Consider the following 22,262-nt stretch of genomic DNA (forward strand, 5'->3'; position numbering starts at 1 on the left):
GTCAGAAGATGGAACATTAACTCTCTCATAATTATGTCTGCATGGTTACAGAAAAATCATTGTTTTCATCAGCACTGATATGGTCATCTTGGGCAGCCTTCAAATTACCACATAAAACAAAATAAACACTGTTTTATTAATATACACCTGCATATGAAACACACTTTTCATTTGGCAGTTGCTGTTAAAAAACGATAATGGACAAAATACATATGAGAGATCGAGATACATTTCTACAGTTCCTGTAGCTATTTTGAGTTGAGTGCTTCACTCAGACTAATCTTATCAAGAACAATCGCTGAAGGCTAAGTGCATGGATTTCACAGAAGAATGACTCTGCATTCTTATTAAAACAAATCAGTTCCAGTTATTCTACATGACAGAAGACAACCTGTTTTGTTGGAAAGTGCTGATCGTGACTAAAATTTAATGAACTCCTTAAACATAATACAATATAATAGGATCAAAAACTTTTCTGCTTTTGTTGGGATTCTTGTGGTGGGTCATTCATCCATCAGCCATCAGGGCCTTGAGTCAAACTACAACAAAATCACTCCACCGAAACTTGTGCGTTTAATTTAAGTCACAAAAAAACCCTTGACTGACACAAATAAAACAAGACTTTTGTAAAAAAGCCTTTGTGCACATTACAGTAACTCACTGTGATGGGCAGGTTATGCTACATTTATTCTGAAGCAACGAGTCAACAGAGTTCAGTCCACTTGTGTGATTACTTACATCCACGTTTCCCAGTTCACAGATAAACAGTGCTCGCCTGGCAGCCGAATTAACGAGCATCAAAATACTTCTTAATGTTCCACATGACTGACTGCACATTTCAGGCGGCGCACAGGGCGCCGTCACACACGTATAGTGCGGCTATAATGATCGCTGCCATTATTGCACTGTGAAAAGTCTATTATATCTGAATGCTTGATTACGGTAACGCTCCAACTGGAAATGAGCAGGCCCGCAGCTCATTTTGACTTTATTCAACGCTTGCTGTTATTAATGGCCTGTCAAACTCATCTTGCCTTGAACTTTGTAATGCATTTTACATCACACTAAGAGAGGTAGTGTATGAACCGAGTTTGGTGAATTAACCCTAAAAAAGTCTCTGTAATCTGACTTGTATCATAATTTCCTTGTGGTTATTGGAGGGAAAATAGTATCTGTTCCCAAATGTAAGCCAATAGCATTATTACCTCCGCCAAGCAGGTTATGTGATTGGTTTGGTGTGTTTTGGGATGATTTTTTGTTTTTAACAGGATTACTCAAAAAGTTATGAAGATTTGCATGAAAAATTTGACTCAAGATAGGTCTTAACCATGATAACAGGTGATTAAAATTTGGGAGGGGGATCCGGAGCTGGATCCTGGAATTTGTGGAAGGTGAAACGGCATATGGGCGGGGGATTGCTCAGCCTTTGTTTGGGCTCTTGTTTGTTGACAGGCTAAAAGTGAAAGGTTGAACTATAGCATGGAAGATACAGTGGTTCTTTTTTCTAAGATACATAATACTTGGATGGAATTTGAATGTGTTTTCTTTCCTCCCTCTCCCTGCTCTCCTTGGTGTACAGGTCATAAATCACTGAAATGAAATTTAAATCAATTGTTTTGAAAAGGTAACTGTTGTAGTGTGTGCTTCATTCTCTGGACCACCCATCGTTAACTGTGCCTAGCTCACTAAAACCAATACCGTCTTGTACAGCAGAGCTGTGATGAAACCTACCTTCATGAAAGTTATATTGTTCAGTTTGTATGAAATTATTTCATAGAGGTGTTGATTCAATCGTATGATCACATTGCAGGATGCAGTCTGTGGCGCTACAGTACAGCTGTATATTTGTATATTATTTATGTTTCTAAGAAGTGAGAGTCTACAAAGGAATTCCTTCTGTTCTTTTCAGAAACATTGACAGCGAGGTCTACAAACTTGATAACGAATATTTAATACCAAAAGAATCCACCGATACATCCGTACACCCTTAAAACTTCTTCTGCCACTTGTTCTCTGGGCGCCGCCCATTTCCATAGCAACGCGCCAACGCTTCGGTGACGTCCTCAAGCTGCGACGCGGGCTTGCCACGTCACCTTCAAGAGACCCGTGTGTTTGTTTTGCTGGAGCCTGCCGCGGTTGTGCGTGACGTTTCCGACGCGCGCTCGGCTCCGCAGCGCTCAGCGAACACCGACACCCGACAACCGACACCCGACAACCGACACGATGCTGACGGCGGAGGACTTCGCGCGCTTCCCGCTCCGCGCGTGGGACAAGGTGCTGGCGAAGGTGAAGAAAGCCGCCGTGTTCATGGACGACAGGTGCGCAGAGTCGCTCCACTGGTGCGGAGGCGCCGCCGCCCTGCTGGAGGCCGGGGCCCGCAACGTCAAGCGGTTCTCGTCGTTCGAAGCCGGCGGCGCGGACGAGCCCAAGGCCGTGTTCGTCGTGAGCACGCTGCTCAAGGGGCGAACGGTGGACGTCATCAAAGACGTCGTGTCCCTCAGCCGCTTCCGGTACTGCGTCGTCGTCACCACCGCGGCGCACTCCGTGCACCTGCTGGCCAACAGCGTGGCGGCGGAGATGGAGGGGAGCCCCGTGTTCGAGCAGTTCGAGGAGAAGCTCTGCGAGTGGATGGGCAACATGAACTACACGGCCGAGGTCCTGCACGCGCCCCTGGTCTTCGCCCCCGTGTCGCCGCAGCTGCTGCTCACGCCCCCCTTCGCACACCTGTTCCCGCTGCTCTCCGCCGACCTGGAGGCGCTGAACGCGAGGCGGCCGGAGAAGAAGAGGTTCGCCGGCCTGGCGGACGTGGACGTGCACTCTCTCCCCGCCGGGCTGCGGATGGAGGTCAAGGCCTTGACCTCGGCGTTGAACGCCATGTTCGAGGCCACGGGCACCAGGGAAGAGAGCTTCGCCGTGGGCCCCATGAGCCGCATCATCGCAGGGGAGCTGGCCAGTCACCCCCAGGCGAAGAACCGCCGGAAGACCGCCCCGAACAAAGCCTCGATCATCTTCGTGGACCGGACGATGGATCTCACAGGTGAGATCTCCCTGGTCTCCGGACCACGCTGCGGAACCACAGTGAACACATCACCATCCGCACTCTGTCTGGGCCTTGTTCATGGCGATCACAGATAAAACTGCCCAAATGGCAAGAACAGTGTGTGTGTGTGTGTGCAAACATTGGTGTCGATATTTTAACCATCACTTCACTTGATCTCCCATGGTCTCGATTTTCAGGAGCCGTCGGTCACCATGGCGACAACCTGGCCGAGAAGATTCTGACCGTGCTCCAACCCTTACCGGGTCACGTGACGGACGTACAGGTGGACATGCTGGAGCTCACCAGTGTACAGCGCACCCCTCACTCCCAGCACACCCTGGCCCCCGGCTGCCTTGCGCAGAACCAGTGAGTGCATCTCATCTCGCGGAACATTTGAATAGCAGGAGCCACGATTATTGCAGTTATTATACATACACCACAGCTGCTATATGTTTACGCGCGTACAGGACTTTCATCCATATGTCCCAGCTAAGAGTTCCAGGAACAGTGTTTTGGCGATGCATATAGCCCCGTCACAATGATTACCTTATCGACTTAACGTACAATACACAAACATGGACTCAATAATTTTTATTGACCTCAATATATGGCCAATGTGTTTGTTGACATAAGAATGAATGTCAACAACAGTCCAGCATGTCCCGCTGCTTCTATCCCCTCATCCGTTCTCGTCGTATGATTAATCAGGGTTAGTCGATAAAATTTCAGAAAATATGGATTTGTTAGTATATTGCTAAAGGCACCGTGTCTTCAACTTGTTTGTTTTGTCTGGGCCTAATCTTTGGATAACATTTCTCTCAGCAGCAACATATCTCATGTAGGACTTGCACAAGCAACGACCAATAGGCCTCGACTGCAAGCTCACATGCCAAGACACTCTCATCCCAATCATTTCTTGGACAATATATCTTGCGACAAAAGATGGCTGATTTTATGTGTAGTGTTCTATGTGTACAGTAGTACCTTTCTGAATACAACCAAATCATTTGAGATATATAATAAATAATACCAAGAAAGCTCTAGGTTCAAATTTACCATCTGATTTGAGCCCTTCTGTGTCCTCTATCCATATCCTCCTTATGCTGGTGTTTTTTTCCTCTATGTGCTCTGTTTTTTTCCCCATATTTCCAGCAGGCAGGTTTGGTTAACTGCAGAATCAAAAGTGCGCCTAGGTGTGGATGTGAGTTTGAAGAGTAGTCTGTCTGTACCAAATTATGGTTAAAATGCTGCTCATAAAGTTGAGTTCGGTTACAGAGTAGCAAAGCAAATATTTTATTGATTCCTGTCCATTGCCTAGAAATGGGGTTTGATAGCATTTCATCAAATCTGACCCCTGTTCCAGAATTGATGATTAAATCCAAATCCTTTGGAATCCCATTTTTTATGCGGTTTGTATCGGTGTTGAATGTAGACGGCTGATTTAAGTCATGTACTGTTGTCACAGAGGTCATCACATCCAAGTACGATTGCATCCAGGTCCAAAATGAAACTCATATCTACCACTGACATGACCACAGTTTGCATTTTCACATACTTCGTCCATCTGACCAAACAAACTTGCCCAAAAAGACGCACTCACCACCCAGAACCCCCCCCCCATCGAGTGGGCGGAGTGGCACATGACCAGCAGTAGGTGCCAGTGGTTCAGCGAAGCCTGCCTCGAGTCCTGGCTGTGCAGATGCACGTGTTGGCCGCCTGCGGTGGGGCTGTTGTACATGGCAGGGATTAGTTCTACATCATGTGTTCCACTCCCGCTTTTGCCCCTTCATGTGGCTGCAGGAGGAAAAGACTTTGACTGGGAAGAGGAGTTTTGCGGCAGTAGCTGTCATGCAGTATGTCTGACCTCTTTGGGTTCACGAACAAGCATTACGCATGCACTGAATGCAGCAGGGGCCATTCTGAGATATGATAAATAATTCGTAATGGAACCAGGCTGAACAGTGCGTGTTGTTGCGGATAATGTGTACACAGCTGGTTGCACCCACGCTCAAGTATGGGGCATTTCAACCAAATAACTATAATACACTTATAAATGCATTTCTTAAGTTGCTATAGTTGTTCTGAATATCTTGGTTACACAAGCACATGTGAGTACTGTCTGTACATGGAGGACATGTTTTACATTGTACGTTGGATTAAGCCGGTGTAGGAACAAGCTTATCTTCTCACACTGCCCTTCTTTAAGAAAGAGTTAAGTGTATGATGGTGGATCAAACACCCCAAGAGGTTGTGGTCCCGGCAGCAATGTTGGCAATCATTGATGCAGATCTTTTCCCCAAATAGTCTCAGCCAAACAAACACCCCGTCTTAGAACATTTAGATTTCCCGATCTAGATACCGTGCACAAGTTCTAGCAGGTGCCGGGACACAGACGGATAGATGAAGTGTAATAAGTGATGCAGTGGGCGCCGTGATTGTATGGAGTACATGTCTAATCGGAGGCCAGCGGGATCAGCAGGAGCGTTATTGCCTGTTCTATCTCGGAGCAGATGGACTAGTTGAGCCTTATCGCAGATGTTTGTGAGATTGAAGTGCTGCCGAGGCACAGCAAGAAAAGAAGCCAAGTGTGTTCCCTGCTTCCTTTAAATGCCTTCAAGTGCTTGGCTCACCGCGCACAGAGTTTGTGTGTCAATCACTCTAATATGTTCAAGACACGGCTCTGCGAATGCATGTTGTCAGAGGTGTGCTTCCTCTAAAGCGTTTAAAATCTCCCCTAATGTCACAAAATATACAAAAGCACACGTGTCTCCGAGGGACTGTTTTCTTTGCATGATGTGAACTGTGCAAAACACTAGACCCCTGGCTCCGTGTGGTTTGATTGTCTACATAATAACTCTCCTTCTGCTGGATGTTTATGCACCTATGATTTGTCGGGCTATTTTTAGCCTAAAACCCACAGTGTGTTTTGATAGGTTTTGTTGTATAGACCTGCTGAAGCCTTTTAAATATTAGGTACGGTACCTAATTTGGACCTTTTGTATGATATTTCCCTCGGTAATTCCAGGATATTTTTATAGATTACCATGTCTTAAACATTCTGTGGGTGGCTGTTGATTCTAGCTCTCCGGGCAGGACCCCACACTTACTTTGCAATTACTGTCGTATTGTCTTTCATAACCTGGTGTGAATTTTCCTGATCCTACAACCTGACTTTGACTCTTTGGTTTTAGTAATCATGCCAGACAGAGGGTGTACTTTGTGTGGGTGTGCACACACGCACACACACACACACACACACACACACCCACATACACACACACACCTACGCACCTACGCATGTTTTTGGTTTCTCTCTACCATGCATTCTTTTTTACAGCCATGTAATAGTAGCTGCATGTACAGTATAAATACAGTACATGGAAGGATGCTGAGTGAAAGTGGCAGTGGAAGTGTTGTTTTGTGCGCCTGTGTTTGTGTGTTTGTGGTCAGGTCCCTTCCATCCCCAGTCTGTGTAATTTGCTGTGCTTGGCTGCACAGCCCCTTTTGATCCTGAGTAGGACGTATGATCCCCCCATTGGCAGAGGGCACCAAGTTTCCCTCAGTCTCAGACCGAACCCTGCACCCCCATCGTCTGGCTCTCCTTGGACCTTCATCCTGTGGTGGGGGAGTGTGTGCATGTGGGCAGAACCGAGTACGGGTGGCCAAGGTGCTCTGGGTCGGCCTCAGGAGCTGCTGAGCATGAGCCAGGCGGAGTAGGTGACCGCACCCTGCCATGAGAAAACACTGCAGGGCTGCCATCCCCTCAGAACCTCCCGGCAGATCCTGCATGTGCACCAGGGAGGGAAAAACACCTATTTCTGTCCCAGCTGGGAAATATGAGCGCGCATAAAAAAGCCGTGCACACTTATTTGAGTTCAGGCCGTATGGGAAAAACTAGCAGAATAAAAAGCGGAGATAGCAGAGTGTGGAAAGGAGAGCGCTAATGACAGACAGCTGAAAACTGCTTACCCTGTTTTTACCCCACCAACAATGGAGACGTGGGTATGAGGACAGGCCACATTCTGTCTGTGGCGGTTCCTTGTAGTGTAGATATTGTTTTGCCATTCTATACTTAAGACATTGAACAGTAGCATCAACAGTTGAATGAAGATATAGTCTTTCAAGTGATTTAAAAGTTTAACATCAACACTACAGTACTTACAGATAGTATGGTCTTCCACACTGAAGTATGTATTCAGGATTGAACAGGGGACCAAGCTCTGTTTAACCGTGGTTCACAGGTTATTGATTTTGGCACGGTGCTCTCGGCTTTACATCTTGATGAAACTTGTACAGTAACTCCATGTTCCACTCTCACCATATAGTTGAACCTGCAGCTGATGATTCCTTTTTTCTTCTGTGGAAAAGTAATCAGTGTTTATTTTGTATAGTAGAATAAAACTCTTCCAGAATCCCCCGCAAGGATCAGTCATGCTCGAAGATTAATCTTAAATAGCCACTGTTTATTGTGGAAGCCGTTCACCGTTCCCCCTCTGAGCCATGTCTGTCTGTTTTTCATCTAAGAATTTGTCACACTGATTTCACTAGCCTAACCCAGAGGTCAATGTTAGCCTCAGTTGTTTGCAAAAGGGAGTTGTTGTTTCTTCCGCCGCTGATGGATTCTGTTTTCTCCTCCAAAGTAGAACGAATCTTCTGTCAAAAACCCACAGTTCATCATGCAGATGACTTGCAACGTACGCCCCTGTTCCCATCGGGACTCCTGTCCTGTGCTCTGTTATTTGATTTTGCGCTACACAATATAGACTTGCAAGCGAATGTGTGGGGATTCACCCAGTGAGATGATAAAACATCCCCAAAGACAACGGCACCTTATACACCTGCCAGCCCAAATCCTTCAAAGAGCCACTGCTGCTGGCTTTCATTTGAAATGGCAGAGGAGCCAAGACACATGCGGGGAGGAAGAGACTCCTGCTGTCCATATTCTTTTGATCAACTCTTATTATTGCACATTTGTATTTTTTATGTTTGCAACCAACATCAAATTTTATGTGTATTTTTCTATGTAAATTTTAGTTTTTCCAAACTTTCACTGTAAATCTACATAATTTGAATATATAAAAGATGCAGGTATTTTATATAACACACTGTTAATTTAGTTTAATTCAAAAACATTAATTGTAATCGCAAAGGGTGCTGCTGAATGGTGCTGAGCTCCTGTTCCATCCGTGTTGATTAGTTAGATTTTTTTTTTTTGTGTATCTCTCCTCCTCTCCTCACTTCCTGCAGAACTCCTCTGCCTCTTTTTTCCCCCCATAAATCCATCGGGTCATTTGTCCCCCTTGCCAGGACGTACAGTACAGACACTCAAGGCCAGGTCTGGTTTTGGTCCACTCCTCTCTTTCCCTCTCATGGCATGTCCTGTTTCTACATTGGGATGTTTACAGGAAACCGACAAGTGTTTTTTGCCCCATTAAACACACTCCATAAATTAACCAGTGGGGCTGACCTTGCACAATTCTAGTTGGGCTCCGTCTGTTACGTGTAGGTCTGTCGGAAAGTACGATCATCTGAATAATCTGCACTGGGAAAATAAATCATGGGCTGGTCCTGCAGTGTGCTGAGTGTGAAGTTTCTTTTAATCGCCTTAAGGTGACATTAACATACGCTGGGGGATGCTGTAGTTTGTGGATGTGTCATGCTGTATAGATGCTGACAAACAACAAGAAGTGGTGTCAGATCATTAGCTCTGATCTGTGGTAGGGAGCTTCTTAGCTGTGATTTTTTTGGAAATGTGGAACTAGTAAAATAATGGCAACCTGGTTCAGCTACCATGGGTAGGTTTGGTTTCAGAATCAATGATAAGGGTAGCATAACTACCTAATTGAACAAACCAATGAAAGAGGAAATGTCACATGAACCATCAAAAATGTTAATACACTAACCACTTAATTCACACTGTATTTAGTTTCCGTAGAGACCTGACTTCTTTATGATTGATAAGGCTGTTATTACTGATTTATCTCCGATTGATTTGCAAGGAGGTTGGATGTTTTTTTTCCAGCACCTACAAGTAAGTAATGTTGTCCTGTTTTCAGGCTGCACACAGTCCTCAGAATCCCCATCAGCAAAACCCAGGGTAAAAATAAACCAAAACATCAAGTTCCTGGCTAAGGTTATTTCTCTGAACGCATCGTAATAAAAAAAGTTGACTAAGACCGACGTTTATTATCAATTCCATATAATAGAGACTGGACCATAATATGACAATGTTAAAAATGTTGATACTAATGTCAACATGGAACTATAAAATGTAGGGGTACAATGATACGACTTTAAAAAGTGAAGTGGACATGTCCCTGCCATCCCGAGTGGAAATGACTTAGCCATGTAGATAGTTTTAATCTCAGCTGCCAACATTTTAAGATATTTCTGCCAACACTCATTACAGTGGAATCTGATTTCAATTTCACTTGAGGTGCTCAAAGCTCTCAAAAATAACTTTTCATACGTCTCCACATGCGGCGACATGCCTGCTCAGACACAGCATCCCGGTTACCTCCGTATAATACTCAGGACCTCAAAGTTTTACTTTCTTCAGTAGAAATCTTCCCCATGAAAGCTGTCGACAGCATGTTAAGTGGATTATACAGAGAAACTGGGACACTCTTCGGAAGGAGATGCTAGTGCTCAGCTTTTCAATGTTATTTTTTTCCCCCAATGCTTTGAGCGCCACAAACAAAATTACACTCGCATCCGAAATCTCCAAGGCACACGCCTCAAAAATCGGTTAAATAGAACAAAAGCTGAGCGCTACAGAGGTAAGTAAAAAGTAAGTTGAATGAACAGAGCCTTTAAAGACGTTTTCTCGCTCATCTTGTGGTCTTCATCAATCAAATCTATGTAGTATGACTGGGTTCTGAGTCATGTCATGAATGCTGAATTTTGCAGTAGGGGTCAGGGTAAAGAAATAAATACTAAGATGTGTATGAGTGTGTGATGAGGGGGGCCACAGGATAAGGAGTCAATTTAAGAAATCCTGAGTCAGAACGGTTAGGGCCATTCTTTTCTGCTGCCTCACTCACTTCCAGGAAAACTGCCCCCTCCTCACCCCCACCGTCATTAATGACTTGGACAGGGCCAGAGGTATTTCATCACTTAAACAGGCACACATGTGTACATTCTTTCACATAGTACGTACATCTCTCTTCAAGCTACAGCATTCAACGCTTTACCTGCCTTCCCAGGGCACAACACTCATTACATGTCTCGTGGAATTCAGTTTGTCCACAAACTCCCCGGACGCGCCCACTCGGTCTGTCCAAGCATGTCAGAGAGGGCGCCGGCTACAGTGGACACAAGTCAAGAGCGAGAGTGCCCCCTTCAGTCTGTAGCCTTTTCAGCAGAGAGCGCCACACTGCACTGAACACTTGCAGATGGCCAAGCACACGCACCCCACAATCCTAGCACTGCCCCCCAACAAACACACACACACACCCCCACCCCCTCTCGTAGTAGGGTAGTTACTCAGCAAGGTTCCTGGCTGGTTATGGACCCTGTCTCACACCCTGCCAGTATAAACCTCACCCCTCACCCCTCAGCCCAGCTCGAACCCCCCACCTTCGTCTGACCAAATGGCCAAGGGGACAGCGTCAGGGGAACGGGGCCGTCAGGGAGGCTAGAGTGTGGGCAAAGAGCCAAATGAGAACCATATTTCATCCACACTCTGCTGAGGGCCCCGCCTTTCAAGAACACACACATGGATGCACGAGGGTTGTGTGCAAACGTATGTACAGATGCACGCGTCCACACATCCTCAATCACAAACACACACTCACACACACATGGCTGCTCACATATGGGGTGGTCAAGGCACACTATTGGTATTTCAACCATGACGATTATGTAGGACTTTTATGATTTGCGTAATGGTAGAAACACTTCAAGTACATGGGAGGTGTTGCACTGAAGGATTGAGTGGAGTATTTCCCAAAAGCAACACCATGTCGTAGCCCTTGAGCAATCGCTGCAGTGCAGTACGTCTTTCTCGTATCTTAATCAAAGTTTAAGGAGACAAAAAGATTTTCACAAATACCATATATATTTTCATGTTTCTTCCAAAAAAAAAAGACTTGTACATTAGACTTGTCCTGATGTGAGTCTTGTTTGCCGGTCTTTGTGTCTGGTTCTAGTGTGAAGATGGCGGGCGTCCCAGTGTGAGCCCCTCTCCTCCCCATCTAGCCCCAGTCCAAGGTCTGGAACAGATTACATCTGATATTAAACACATGGCAGCAGTTAGAAAGCAGAAAAGGCGAGAGAGAGAGAGGGAGAGAGAGAAAAAAGTCAAAAAAGAAAGAAAAACAAAGTGGATTTGTCAACGAGCTCCCTCCTAACTTCCCTCTCTCTGTCCTTAGCCCCTTTCTCTCTTTGTCCCCTTCTCTTTTGAGTTTCTGGTCGCTCCTGAGAGAACAGCGAAGATCATGTCCGCTGGCCAGTGCAGCTGTCAAAGGCAGAGACAGGGATGTGGACGGCTGGTGCCCTTTCATCCAACCAACAAAGTGTCAGCGGCTTTAACAGGGCGAGACATTTTAAAGTAAAAAGAGATGGAGAAGTAAAACATGATATAGCTTGATTTCAGATACAGGAGACCTTTCATAAGAAAAGAGTGTCACTCTCTGTGAAGTTAATGGTGGTGAAGGTCCTCAGTGACACACTTTGATTCTTTCATGAAAAGACAAAGCGCTGTTTCACTGCTCATGGCAGATGGTAATAGTCTTGCACAAATGCCATGTCTTCAGTCTCCCTTTAGAGATGTGGATCACAGTGTTTCATAACCTAGCGGCTAATGAGACGAGGGACTGCGATGGTATCAGGAGGAGGCCTGGTCTCCGGACTGTCTTGCTGTGTCACTGATGTAAGGACAGCTCTGGGCAGTCCGGAGGAATGTTGGCACACAGACGTTTTAGGTGGATTGACAACATTCCTAATGTTCCCTCCGCTAATTTCAGCTTTTTCCTGTTAGGGGTCCCATCGGGGAGTCACCACTCCCTGACCAGCAGGCTCTCCAATCGCTGAGATGAGCACTCAATCACGTCCATGTGTTTACATTCAGAGGCCCGCATGCTCTGAGCAAAACGGCGAGAACAGCAACAGTTGTGTTTTTGCTTGGCACTGCTGGAAATAACACAGCTTCTGCTGCTATGTTACTGTATACTGTATTGCTCCTCACACGGTCCTTTTTGATTCTTCTACCCATTAGGTCACCTGCAGCACAGTCGCTATGGGAGGCCATGCTGACCAGTAAGCATAAAGAGGGGGTGATGGAGGTCCGACGGCAGCTGGTGGAAGCGGCCAGTAAGGAGAAGCTGCCTATCAAGATGAGCATGGGTAAGATGCAGAAAAGTACATTTAAAAAAAAACAAACACATAAATTCACACAAAATATTGAAACTAGAAATGAATAAACATGAGTATTCACATCAAACAAAACTATCATGAGTGAAACGTGTTATTCTTCGAGAGAAGCGCTTGTGAGTGTTGTAGTGTTTCAGTGCAGAGCCATAGCGCCTCCTACTGAGATCCATGGTATCTGTTTGCCCATGTGGCCACAGAGGAAATCTGAACCACATGTTGGCTCTTGAAACGCGCACACACACAAACACACACACATACACACACACATGCTCCCGCGCACACATGCTGCTTTCAAAAACTTTTGTTGTCTGTTAATGAAGCAAAAGGGGGCCGCTGCAAGGGATAAAAATGTGTAGGCACGCAAAAATAAAGTCATTACATGTGCAAGTATACAATGCCCTCGTGCACGTTCACCTTTATGCTGCCCTCTGACTCACACAAGTAATGGACATACAACACTTACACAAGCACACGCACAGATCGGGCTAATATGCAGGTTAGCATCTGGCAGAAAGGGGATGTTAAAGGGGAGGGGCGTTGTGGTCCCTTGGCTCCTATAATCTATGAGGTAAAGAAGGTCTTGTCTCTCTTAACAAGCAGGTTGTAATATGCTGGAGGTCACACACACACACACACACTCTGCCAAACAACTACATACACACGGCGGTTTCCTTTCACACATTTGTGCTAAGCGGCGGCAGTCCTTCTAACTCTGGATGACTTGGGACAAATGCCCGACAACAAGTGGTCGAGCTGCAGAAGTAGAAATAACAAAGAGGCCGGAGAGACAGTAAAAGTGAGAACGGATGAAGAAGGTGTAGCATGAACGCCACTCCCGCGTGCCGACTGACAGTCTGTTGACTTAATGTCTTTGCTGAGAGAGAGAAAAAGAGAAAAGTGGGGAGAGAGGGGGCACTGTCAAACCCCCTCACACACTGAACCATTATACCCCGCTGGCAGAGGACCAGACTCCACAAAGTCCCCTGAGCCCGCAGCGCACCCCCACACAGTTCCCATCCTACCCACTAGCACCACCAGCCGAGGTCTCAATCCATCACGCGCTGCTCATTTCAGACCAAGCTAAACCCAATAACACTAAACACTTAGCAGTAATACCTGTCTGCTCCGTCAGTGCCCACTCACTCTGTCGGAGAGCAGAATTTTCCACAGCACATTCTCGCTCATGTAGATCAGCAGAGAAAACAACAGTATCGGTGTACTACGGGCCTCGCATTCTCACATGCACACTGACCCAACTTGGCTTCTTTTCATCACAACAGGATAAAATCATCCAGAGAGAGACAGAGAAAACAATCAGTTTCTCAGAGCCCGAGTATGACCCGCTAGATTTCTCATAGCACAATAGGATGATGAAATTCTCTTGCTGTGTGTGTGTGTGTGTGTGTGTGTGTGTGTGTGTGTGTGTGTGTGTGTGTGTGTGTGTGTGTGTGTGTGTGTGTGTGTGTGTGTGTGTGTGTGTGTGTGTGTGTGTGTGTGTGTGTGTGTGTGTGTGTGTGTGTGTGTGTGTGTGTGTGTGTTGTGTGTGTGGTGTGTGTGTGTGTTGTGTGTGTGGTTTTGCAGAGTCCTTCTAGTGTTTATCTTTGGTGTTTTTGCTCTTAGCTGGGAATTAGTTGGACAGTTTTGGTTTCAACGGCCGCAAATCGTGCGTTAATGTGTCAATCTGCGTGTGTATGTATGCATACTGTATGTGTGCATCGCAAGGTTATACGGAGTGTGTGCGCTGATACCTCAGTGTAAATGAGATGTGTTGTCAGGGCTTTTCTTCCTGTGATGCACTTCAACGATTTTTGCAGTATTCTGACTCGAGCAGTGATTGTATTTATTAATTTAAATAGTGGCATTTAGAGCTCTAAAATTGGGTTATTTCAGAGGATGGATCCTTTTGACTTTGACGAGCCCCTGACTTTTCCCCTAGCACCACCATGAGATTCACATTTATGGTTTTGACAAAAAATGTCTCAAGGACTTGTGGAAAGATATCCATGAAATATGCCAATATGTCCCCCATAGGGGGAATTGAGCCATTATCATCAGGTCAAACTCAATTTTTTTAACTAAACTATAAACCCTTGTCTATGACCAAGTATCTGCTAACCTAATGACATGCGTGTCGGCCTCAGCTGCATGTACTAAACTTTGATTATGACCATTGCAAACATTATACAACATACACAAACAGCTGCATGTTACTATCAGTTAGCATTGTCATTGTGAGCATGTTAGACTCTTATTCAGGCCAAGAAACTGAATGAAACAAGAAAATGTCTCTATTCAAAACATGTTTTATTCATTGTTGCTAATCAAATCTTAGTCTAGTAACTGGACTCCAAGCATCATTTTGAATTGTGTCATCACTGTGTAGATTCAGTTTCAGTCCCTGAGTCGTTTTTTAACTGAAGAGGACAAGATAAAAAAAATTCTACGCCACAGATTCCAGTGAGAGTCTGTGTAATTTGGCGCTGTGTCTGCCCCGTTATACCCAGAGAGCTCCGGTGCTTCACAGCAGAGTCTTGTGAGGGGCCCCTACGTGCATTCACAAATAAAACGTTCCAGGACTTTGACTGCATAAATAAAAGACTCTCAGCTTTCCTGTGTCGTCGTCCCCCCCCCCCCCCTCCCCATCCATGTAGAATTACTTATGAAGCTGTCCAGCTGCTGAGGCAGGCCACCGCTCAGCTCTATGCTGACGGCAGACATCACTTAGCCCCTGAGTAACCCTGTGCACCTAGAATGCATGTCATCTTCCAGTAACGGGACTAAATCACTGTTGACCCCTGCCCCCTTTTTTGCATTGTTCAGGACTTTGATCATGGCCAAACCTCAATTGCCACTTCTGCACATCAGGCTAAAATGGGCAGCAGCATCACACGGTTTATCGCATGGGACTGAATATGTGACTTGTTTTATTGCTGGTCCTGCAATAAATACGTTAAACGTTAAAACGGGCAAAGGGTTCAGGTACGTCCACCGTGTGATGTGCAGAGAAAGACCCACACTGGAGGAGTGTAATAACGGAATAATATACTGTACACCTGAAACCTTTGGTTCAACAGTCATTGATCAAAATAGACACGTAGAAGTTCTGAGTCAGGGTGAAATAACCCCATATTTATTACATTCCTGATTTAATCAACTGAACACTATACTGTATCATGAATATTTATCTTAATTATTCATATACATTGTACATAATGTGTTGATGTTTTCAGTCATTGCAAAACAAAGTTGTGTCTTCCGATGCCCATAGAGTTCATACAGTTTAAAAACACATTTCAGTTGATTCTGTGTTGATCAGTGTCTTCTTACATGTGCACTCTCATTTATTAGAGTCTGAGAATTACAACCTTTCTAGTCCTGCTTCTTCAAACAGGAACATCCAAGTTTGAAAGCAGAGCTCAGCTGACACATCGTCTCCCAGAGCTTTGTTTTGCATCTGGCAGCAAGATGCCTGAGGAATCACAGAACCTTTTCTTTTTTCTTTTTTTTTGAGGGAAGTTTAGTGACATAGATAAGAGCTAAAGCTCAGCCAGGGCTGTTTGATTGTGTAATGGAGAACAGGCTTTTGTGGGACTTTCTTTTCGTAAGTTGTTCTTACTGCTCTTTCTGCTCTTTCTTTACACTGTGTCTCATCTGGTCTGCCCTGGCTGTAAAGTCTGATTCCATTTGGCCCACACTGCACCATTCCCATTGCCCCTTCTCGGGTGAAATTATGCTTGGCCCTGGCTTTGGACGTATTTCCTGGTTCTGTGCTAAATTATGGTTGGCACATCGGGCTCAGTGAACCATGGTTACACTGCCTGGAGTTTCTTTTTTTTTTTTTTTCATGGCGGAATATGTTCACAATAAAGCTTTTCAGGTTTTTGAAAAAATTTCTGAACTGAAGCTCATTCTTCAAAAAATACTTGAAACCTGAATCCCTTTTGTAGACATTTGCTCTGTTTTGCCCCAAAATTCCACACACCACAGTGACCCTTTCAGTTCACTCTGGAAAATATGTCTCCCAACAGGCGGACATGCAGAAATGTGTTTCGCTGTCAGGTTTACTTATCAGCCACTCTGAATAATTAGTTGTCTAGCTTCCCTGGATGATTCTCTCTATTTCTTAAAATGTCTAACACATGTTGATTTTGTAAACCAAATTGACCAAGATTTTTTTCTTTTATGTGTTGTCTTTACATTTTAAGTGCTTTGATTCCATATTGTATTTGGTATTCTGAAGCTTTCTGCTCCATTTAAAAAAAAAAAAAAAAGAAAAGAAAAAAAAAAAGAAGAAATCCTGCCTGTCTGTTTCTCTTCTAGTCATGTGTTTGGCCTTGCTAAAGAAAACACTAGCCATGTAGTCCAACAGGAAATACTCCCACATCTGGTGCTGGTTCAGAGCATCAACATGAAGAAGTGGGCTTTATGGGGAGTTAATGTGCCCCCTCTATATCCCAGCCCCTGACACAGCCCCATGTACCTCCAGGCCACCATGCGCACCCCTCTAGGCCCTACACCCTTTACACCGCTCTTCCTGTGTCTCTGTGCATCTTCATGGGAAGGGTGGGGGTGAGGAGTCCAGCCTCTTTCTGCTGCCTCTATAAATAATCGGCCAACAACTCTGATTTACACTTATCAGTCACACTTCAGACAGGTTTTCAAGAGCTCTTATCAGTGTACCTCAGCTACATGTACACTCACACACACACACACACGCACACACACACGCACACTCGCGTAACTGCACGGCTTGTGCTTTCTCCCAGCCTGTGGAGGTTTTTGCTCATTAAGATAATATTATGGTCTGCTTTGGTATCAGTCATTCCCCTCTTCCCTAAACTGAGAATATGATAGTTATTAAAAAGGCTGTTATGCTTGGGAATGGGTTGTCTATTTATTCTGTTTCCTCACTCCATTCTTCCCATCAGGAGGTGTGTGTGTGTGTGTGTGTGTGTGTGTGTGTGTGTGTGTGTGTGTGTGTGTGTGTGTGTGTGTGTGTGTGTGTGTGTGTGTGTGTGTGTGTGTGTGTGTGTGTGTGTGTGTGTGTGTGTGTGTGTGTGTGTGTGTGTGTGTGTGTGTGTGTGTGTGTGTGTGTGTGTGTGTGTGTGTGTGCGCGTGTGCGCGCGTGTGCGCGCGCGCAGAGAGTACATTCTGGACTTTCTGTACTGCTGGATGTGTTTTCCCCAATATCGATTGATGCGTTTTTGATGAGTTGTAAAAGTTTTACGTCGTCTTGTTCTCTCCTCACAGGCCGTGTGACCCCCGAGCAGCTGTGCTCGTACATGCAGCTGTTTCGGAACAGTTGGGGGGCGCTAGAGAGTCACTGCGGGGTGCTCCAGCTGGGCCTGGCCACGGCCCAGACGCTCCGCCACCCCAGCCTGCCCCGCTGGGATTCCTGCCTGGCCTTCGAGCGGCTCCTGCTCCAGGTCCGTACTCATCTTTCTCAAATCTTATTTCCATATGTAGCCGTTTCTAATATTAAGGAATGTAGATCAACTATCTAAAAGTATGCACATGGTATTTTCAAACTATATCCTAAACCTTGGCCCACAGACGGATTTAAATAGGAAAACAGTACATTTACTGGCAAATGGTAATTAACCTGGTGATTATCCTTTCACATCTTTCCCTTCGGTAAATATATTATTGCCAGTGCTCTGCAGGTAAGTGGGTACTTGTGGTTCACTAAACGGTGGCCAGAATGTTGTGTTAACTGACAGAGACAGGAAAAAATGTGGATTCCTCTCCTTCATAAACAAGGTCAGTTGTGTTTGCAGGGAAAACATTCAGATCCAGTAAACACTGCAAAAAATGCCTGATCTCCACCCGTGTTATTTAGAAAAAGCAGTCTAGGGTCTAGTGTAAGGGGGCGGACAGATGCGGGTGTACACGTGTGTTTGACTTCGGAAAGGTCAAAGGGCAGGAATGCTGGGGAGACGATGACAGAGGGGACGAGGGAGGTGTTGAACTGTAAGAATAAATCAAAAACGACACCAGCCAGTCATCACTTGTTCACGTCTCGCTTCAGATCTTTACCTGTGATCAGATGTGTCCTATAATCTCTCCCTCACCAGGCTAACAAGCTAGATAGCGCCATACTGTGAGCTAACTATACTAAAGCCATATCCTCCGTCTCTTACCTCTCCATTTTCACTTGAGTCTCTTCATATTCCTGAAGCTGTAAAGCAAGCAGTAGGACAGCAAGAGTATTTAGAAGCTTATTAAACTAAATCACTGAAAAATAAAACAAGCTTGCAGCAGTGCCCCGTGCCTAATTGGAATTTGAAAACAACCTCATAAACCTTGGACCTCAGCTGGGGCCATAGCTGCTTTATTAAATAAAGGAAGAAGACTTTGGGGCTTAAAGTTCCAGTATTCATTTTCTTCACGAATCCACTTTGATCCACTTCTCCGTGGTTGTCTTTTATACCTGGATAATTCAAAGTGCAACTTTCTCACCACTTTTCCTTTAGTTTCAGTCTCAGAACAACCCGACTCTTGAGATGCTGTCAGGTGGAGGTGGAGGTGGGTTAAACTGAAGGGGACTGTGTTAATAACAGACAGTTGTTGTATTTAGCATCAGCATAGTATATATAACTCTTGGCCCAGGTTCAAAGTGGCATCCTTCAAGAATCAAATCCCATAATCAGGCCCCGAGCGCGACGTGAGAGTCGGTGTTTGCAATCAAAACGGTCCCGAGTTTTATTGAGGCATTAAAGGAAATGAGTTGTGTGTCCTCTGTGCCCCCTGTGTTTATTTAATTTCCATGCGAGGGGTTTTTGCTTTGGCTCAACATGGACAGAGGGAAGTTAATTACATTACACAACGGTGTGGCGAAGACGCCTTGCAGCTCTGCCTGGGGGTCGGGGCTGTGTTTGCTCTGCCTGAGTGTGTGAGGGCTGCTGTGGGGACGACTGGACACTCCATCGCTGGTGGACAGTGCGAGCTCATTCAGGCCAGCTCGTCTGAGGTGCGCAGTGGGCAGTAGCCGTACTGAGGCAAAGGGCCATTGAGTTCATGGAGCAGCCTAGTTCATGCCTTTCCAACGCTTTGTCTGTATTAAATTGTGTTTATTAGCTACTTTCTAACCTAAACAACTTGTCCAGAGCTGCAACGTTGTGCCTTACTCATTTGGTAATGCTCAAATATACTGTAGCCCATGAAATATGTTGTGTTGGAAATGGGCTGATCTTTTGCAAGTTTCTAATGGCAACGTTTGCCCTTAAATTATATACGTGGTAGGTTAAAAAGATGTGGAAACCACTGTGGTTATGGGGGTTGACATGTTAGTTGGACTGTGATGTAAATGTTGTTAATCTGATACATGGTGTCTATACTGCAGATTGAGTTATTAGAGCCTCAGTATAGTACTTATATTTATGTGAGATGGCCACATATCTTCTCGGCTGGCACTGCCACACTGCCTGTACCTGCGCCCCCACCCCTGCTGCCCTGGGCCCTGGCTGTCTGGCATGTAACTGGGTTTGGTCTGAATGGGACAGATTGAGGAGCCTTGGTCCAGCTCCAGCCCACAGTTACAGAATGCGTCTGCTAGACATGGTCAGCGCTGGTGTGGCCGATGCAATACTCAACAGACTCGCTCTTTCACCACTTCCCAGAACATCACAGGCGCTCTGCACTGCCCTCCCATTAACGGCCCCCGACCAGAGGCTCTATACCCCCGCCATGCTAAGCATGCACACTACTACTGCACATCCCTATCAAAGAGAACCCACTTGGGACAAGTTGCAGCAACATTTTCGCTATCGACAGTTTTTTTTTTTAAAGGCCAGTATTGTCTTTGAGTGTCTCTCAGCCTATACTGATGATTTCTCCGTCACGTCACTGAGCACGGGAGTGATGACAGCAGCGCAGTACAGAGGAGCTAACCTCTCTCACCCCAGCCTGTTGCTTCCGTCCGCCGGGATTACCAGGGCATGCCTCTGCAAACATTCAAGCTCCGAGTTATTACTGGTCACAGCACCGCTCAGACAGAAAACTGTGCTAGTTCCCTTCTCCCATGGGTCTCACAAACTGCCTGCCTGGTCCTTAGCTCTGTCTCTGGCTGTGAATTTGTCCTTTTGTTTGAAATATTGCACACTATATAAGTTAAAAGAGCTATGACTCGGTATTAGTTCACATGATTAGAATTCCATAGCAGAAAAACTGTGTATATAAAAATTGGTTATATATACTAGTGATTCAACTTCACATGCAACTGAAATCCAAATAACCACTGCAGATCTGCAGTATACACCCCTTTGTCATGTTTAAGTGTATATAGTGTATATATCGTATCTGCATATACATGTTTTTCAGACTGACAAACAAACCTGTTAACCCCCCCTGACTAAAGACTCATGACCCCTTCACCTCTATCCCTCAACCCCTCCTGGACATAAACTGACCTGCAGAGGGTCAAACCTGCTGGTCTGCAGTATGTCAGGATCCTGGATTGTATCGTTTCTTATGGCGTCAGAGGGGGAAAAATGTTGACGTTCGTCGCAAGCAGCCTCATCTTATCTGAGCTGCATGCCACAGACAGACAGACAGGCCGACGGGCTTTAAGCCTGTAATTGCCCTTTCCCCAGGGTATGGAGCCTGTCCCCACATCCCATACATTCCCCCTTGTTCTTCACCTCTACTGTGTCCCTGTGAGCCCCCCCACAGGGGAGGGATTTTTCCGTGTTTCGCTGATTGTAACAAAGGGGTGTGAATGGCTCTGGGGCACTGCCCTTAGATGTCCGGCACTGACCTCCTACACTTCCCCACTGTTTAACAGCCTCACATCTGGACTGACCTGGACTGACCGTCTCCCCATCCATCCACGCTCTGAACCACGTTCTCCCTCATCCAGCCTCAGTGATGATCCCCCCCTCTGTAGCCTCCTCCTAACCCGGGGCAACACAGATCCACTCACAGAATGAACCACAGGGGGTTCAGGATCAACTCCTGTATGTCCCTAGACAAAGTGGCCTCTCTGTCTCTCTCCCATCCCTTTATCTCCAAATTCTTCTTTTGTGCCTGCTTTTTAAATGAGCCATTATACCCGTATCTCTGTTTTTCGCTCTCCAAACACGTGTGTCACTATACTATATACACGTACATGTACTGTACAACGTGAACTTAACATGAAGTCCTCAGATATGTACTTTGAGGCATAACAAGCCTTCCAAAACTTGGGGGAAAATGTGGAGAAAAAAAGATGGGTTTATCAGAAGAGTGAGTTATTTACCTATCTCTTCCTTCCTGTGTTTAGTTGGAGAGGATTACAGCGGGAGAGGAGAGCGGTGATGGGAGTTCACTCCCAGGAAAGACCCAGGAATAGCCCCCATCTCCAGCTCTCTTCCCTTCCCCCTACCCCCTTCTCAGCGCCCATACACTGAGACGGCTGTGTTTATATTGTTCCGCGCAGCTCAGGCCTAATGTACTATCTGTTTAATAGGCAGAGAGAGGCCTGTTTATAGAGAGGGACCTTTTTAACAGAGGTGATGGGTTGGTAGGCCACAGGGCAACACCAACTCATCTCACTTCCTGTTATCATTACCTCTCCGCTCTCTGAGAGATAGGTGCTCGGCTCACTCCGCTCTCTGCGTTACTTGTCCTTTAATCGCCTCGCCATCCTGCCGGCCATGATTGTGCTCAATCTGTCTTCCCTTGGAAAAACGTGGAATACAAGAAGGCTCAATCAAGTTGACTCATAATAAACCTCAATGACTCCACTACCCAGCTCAATAGTAATTTGCATGTACTGCATTTTAAATGTTCTGCTAAGCGCCTTTTTACTACATCTACGTCTCAGCCCACTGAACTGAAACTTTATTGGAATTGCTTTGGTGTTAATAGCCGT

At 45.6% G+C, this 22,262-nt stretch overlaps 1 protein-coding gene across 1 annotated transcript in view; it reads left to right on the top strand.

Annotated features, from left to right (window-relative positions):
• Nucleotides 1-2,080: 2,080 nt before the first annotated feature.
• The window catches only part of scfd2 (sec1 family domain containing 2), a 78,785-nt gene continuing 58,603 nt past the window's right edge, over nt 2,081-22,262 (top strand). The window contains exons 1-4 of the mRNA XM_035646504.2: nt 2,081-3,037; nt 3,238-3,406; nt 12,258-12,385; nt 17,663-17,838. Of these exons, the coding sequence (XP_035502397.1) occupies nt 2,224-3,037; nt 3,238-3,406; nt 12,258-12,385; nt 17,663-17,838 (1,287 nt within the window). The 5' untranslated portion in view covers nt 2,081-2,223. The remainder of the gene's footprint in view (nt 3,038-3,237; nt 3,407-12,257; nt 12,386-17,662; nt 17,839-22,262) is intronic.

The sequence above is a fragment of the Scophthalmus maximus genome, chromosome 13 (assembly GCF_022379125.1).
Source record: "Scophthalmus maximus strain ysfricsl-2021 chromosome 13, ASM2237912v1, whole genome shotgun sequence".
NCBI classification, from domain to species: domain Eukaryota; kingdom Metazoa; phylum Chordata; class Actinopteri; order Pleuronectiformes; family Scophthalmidae; genus Scophthalmus; species Scophthalmus maximus.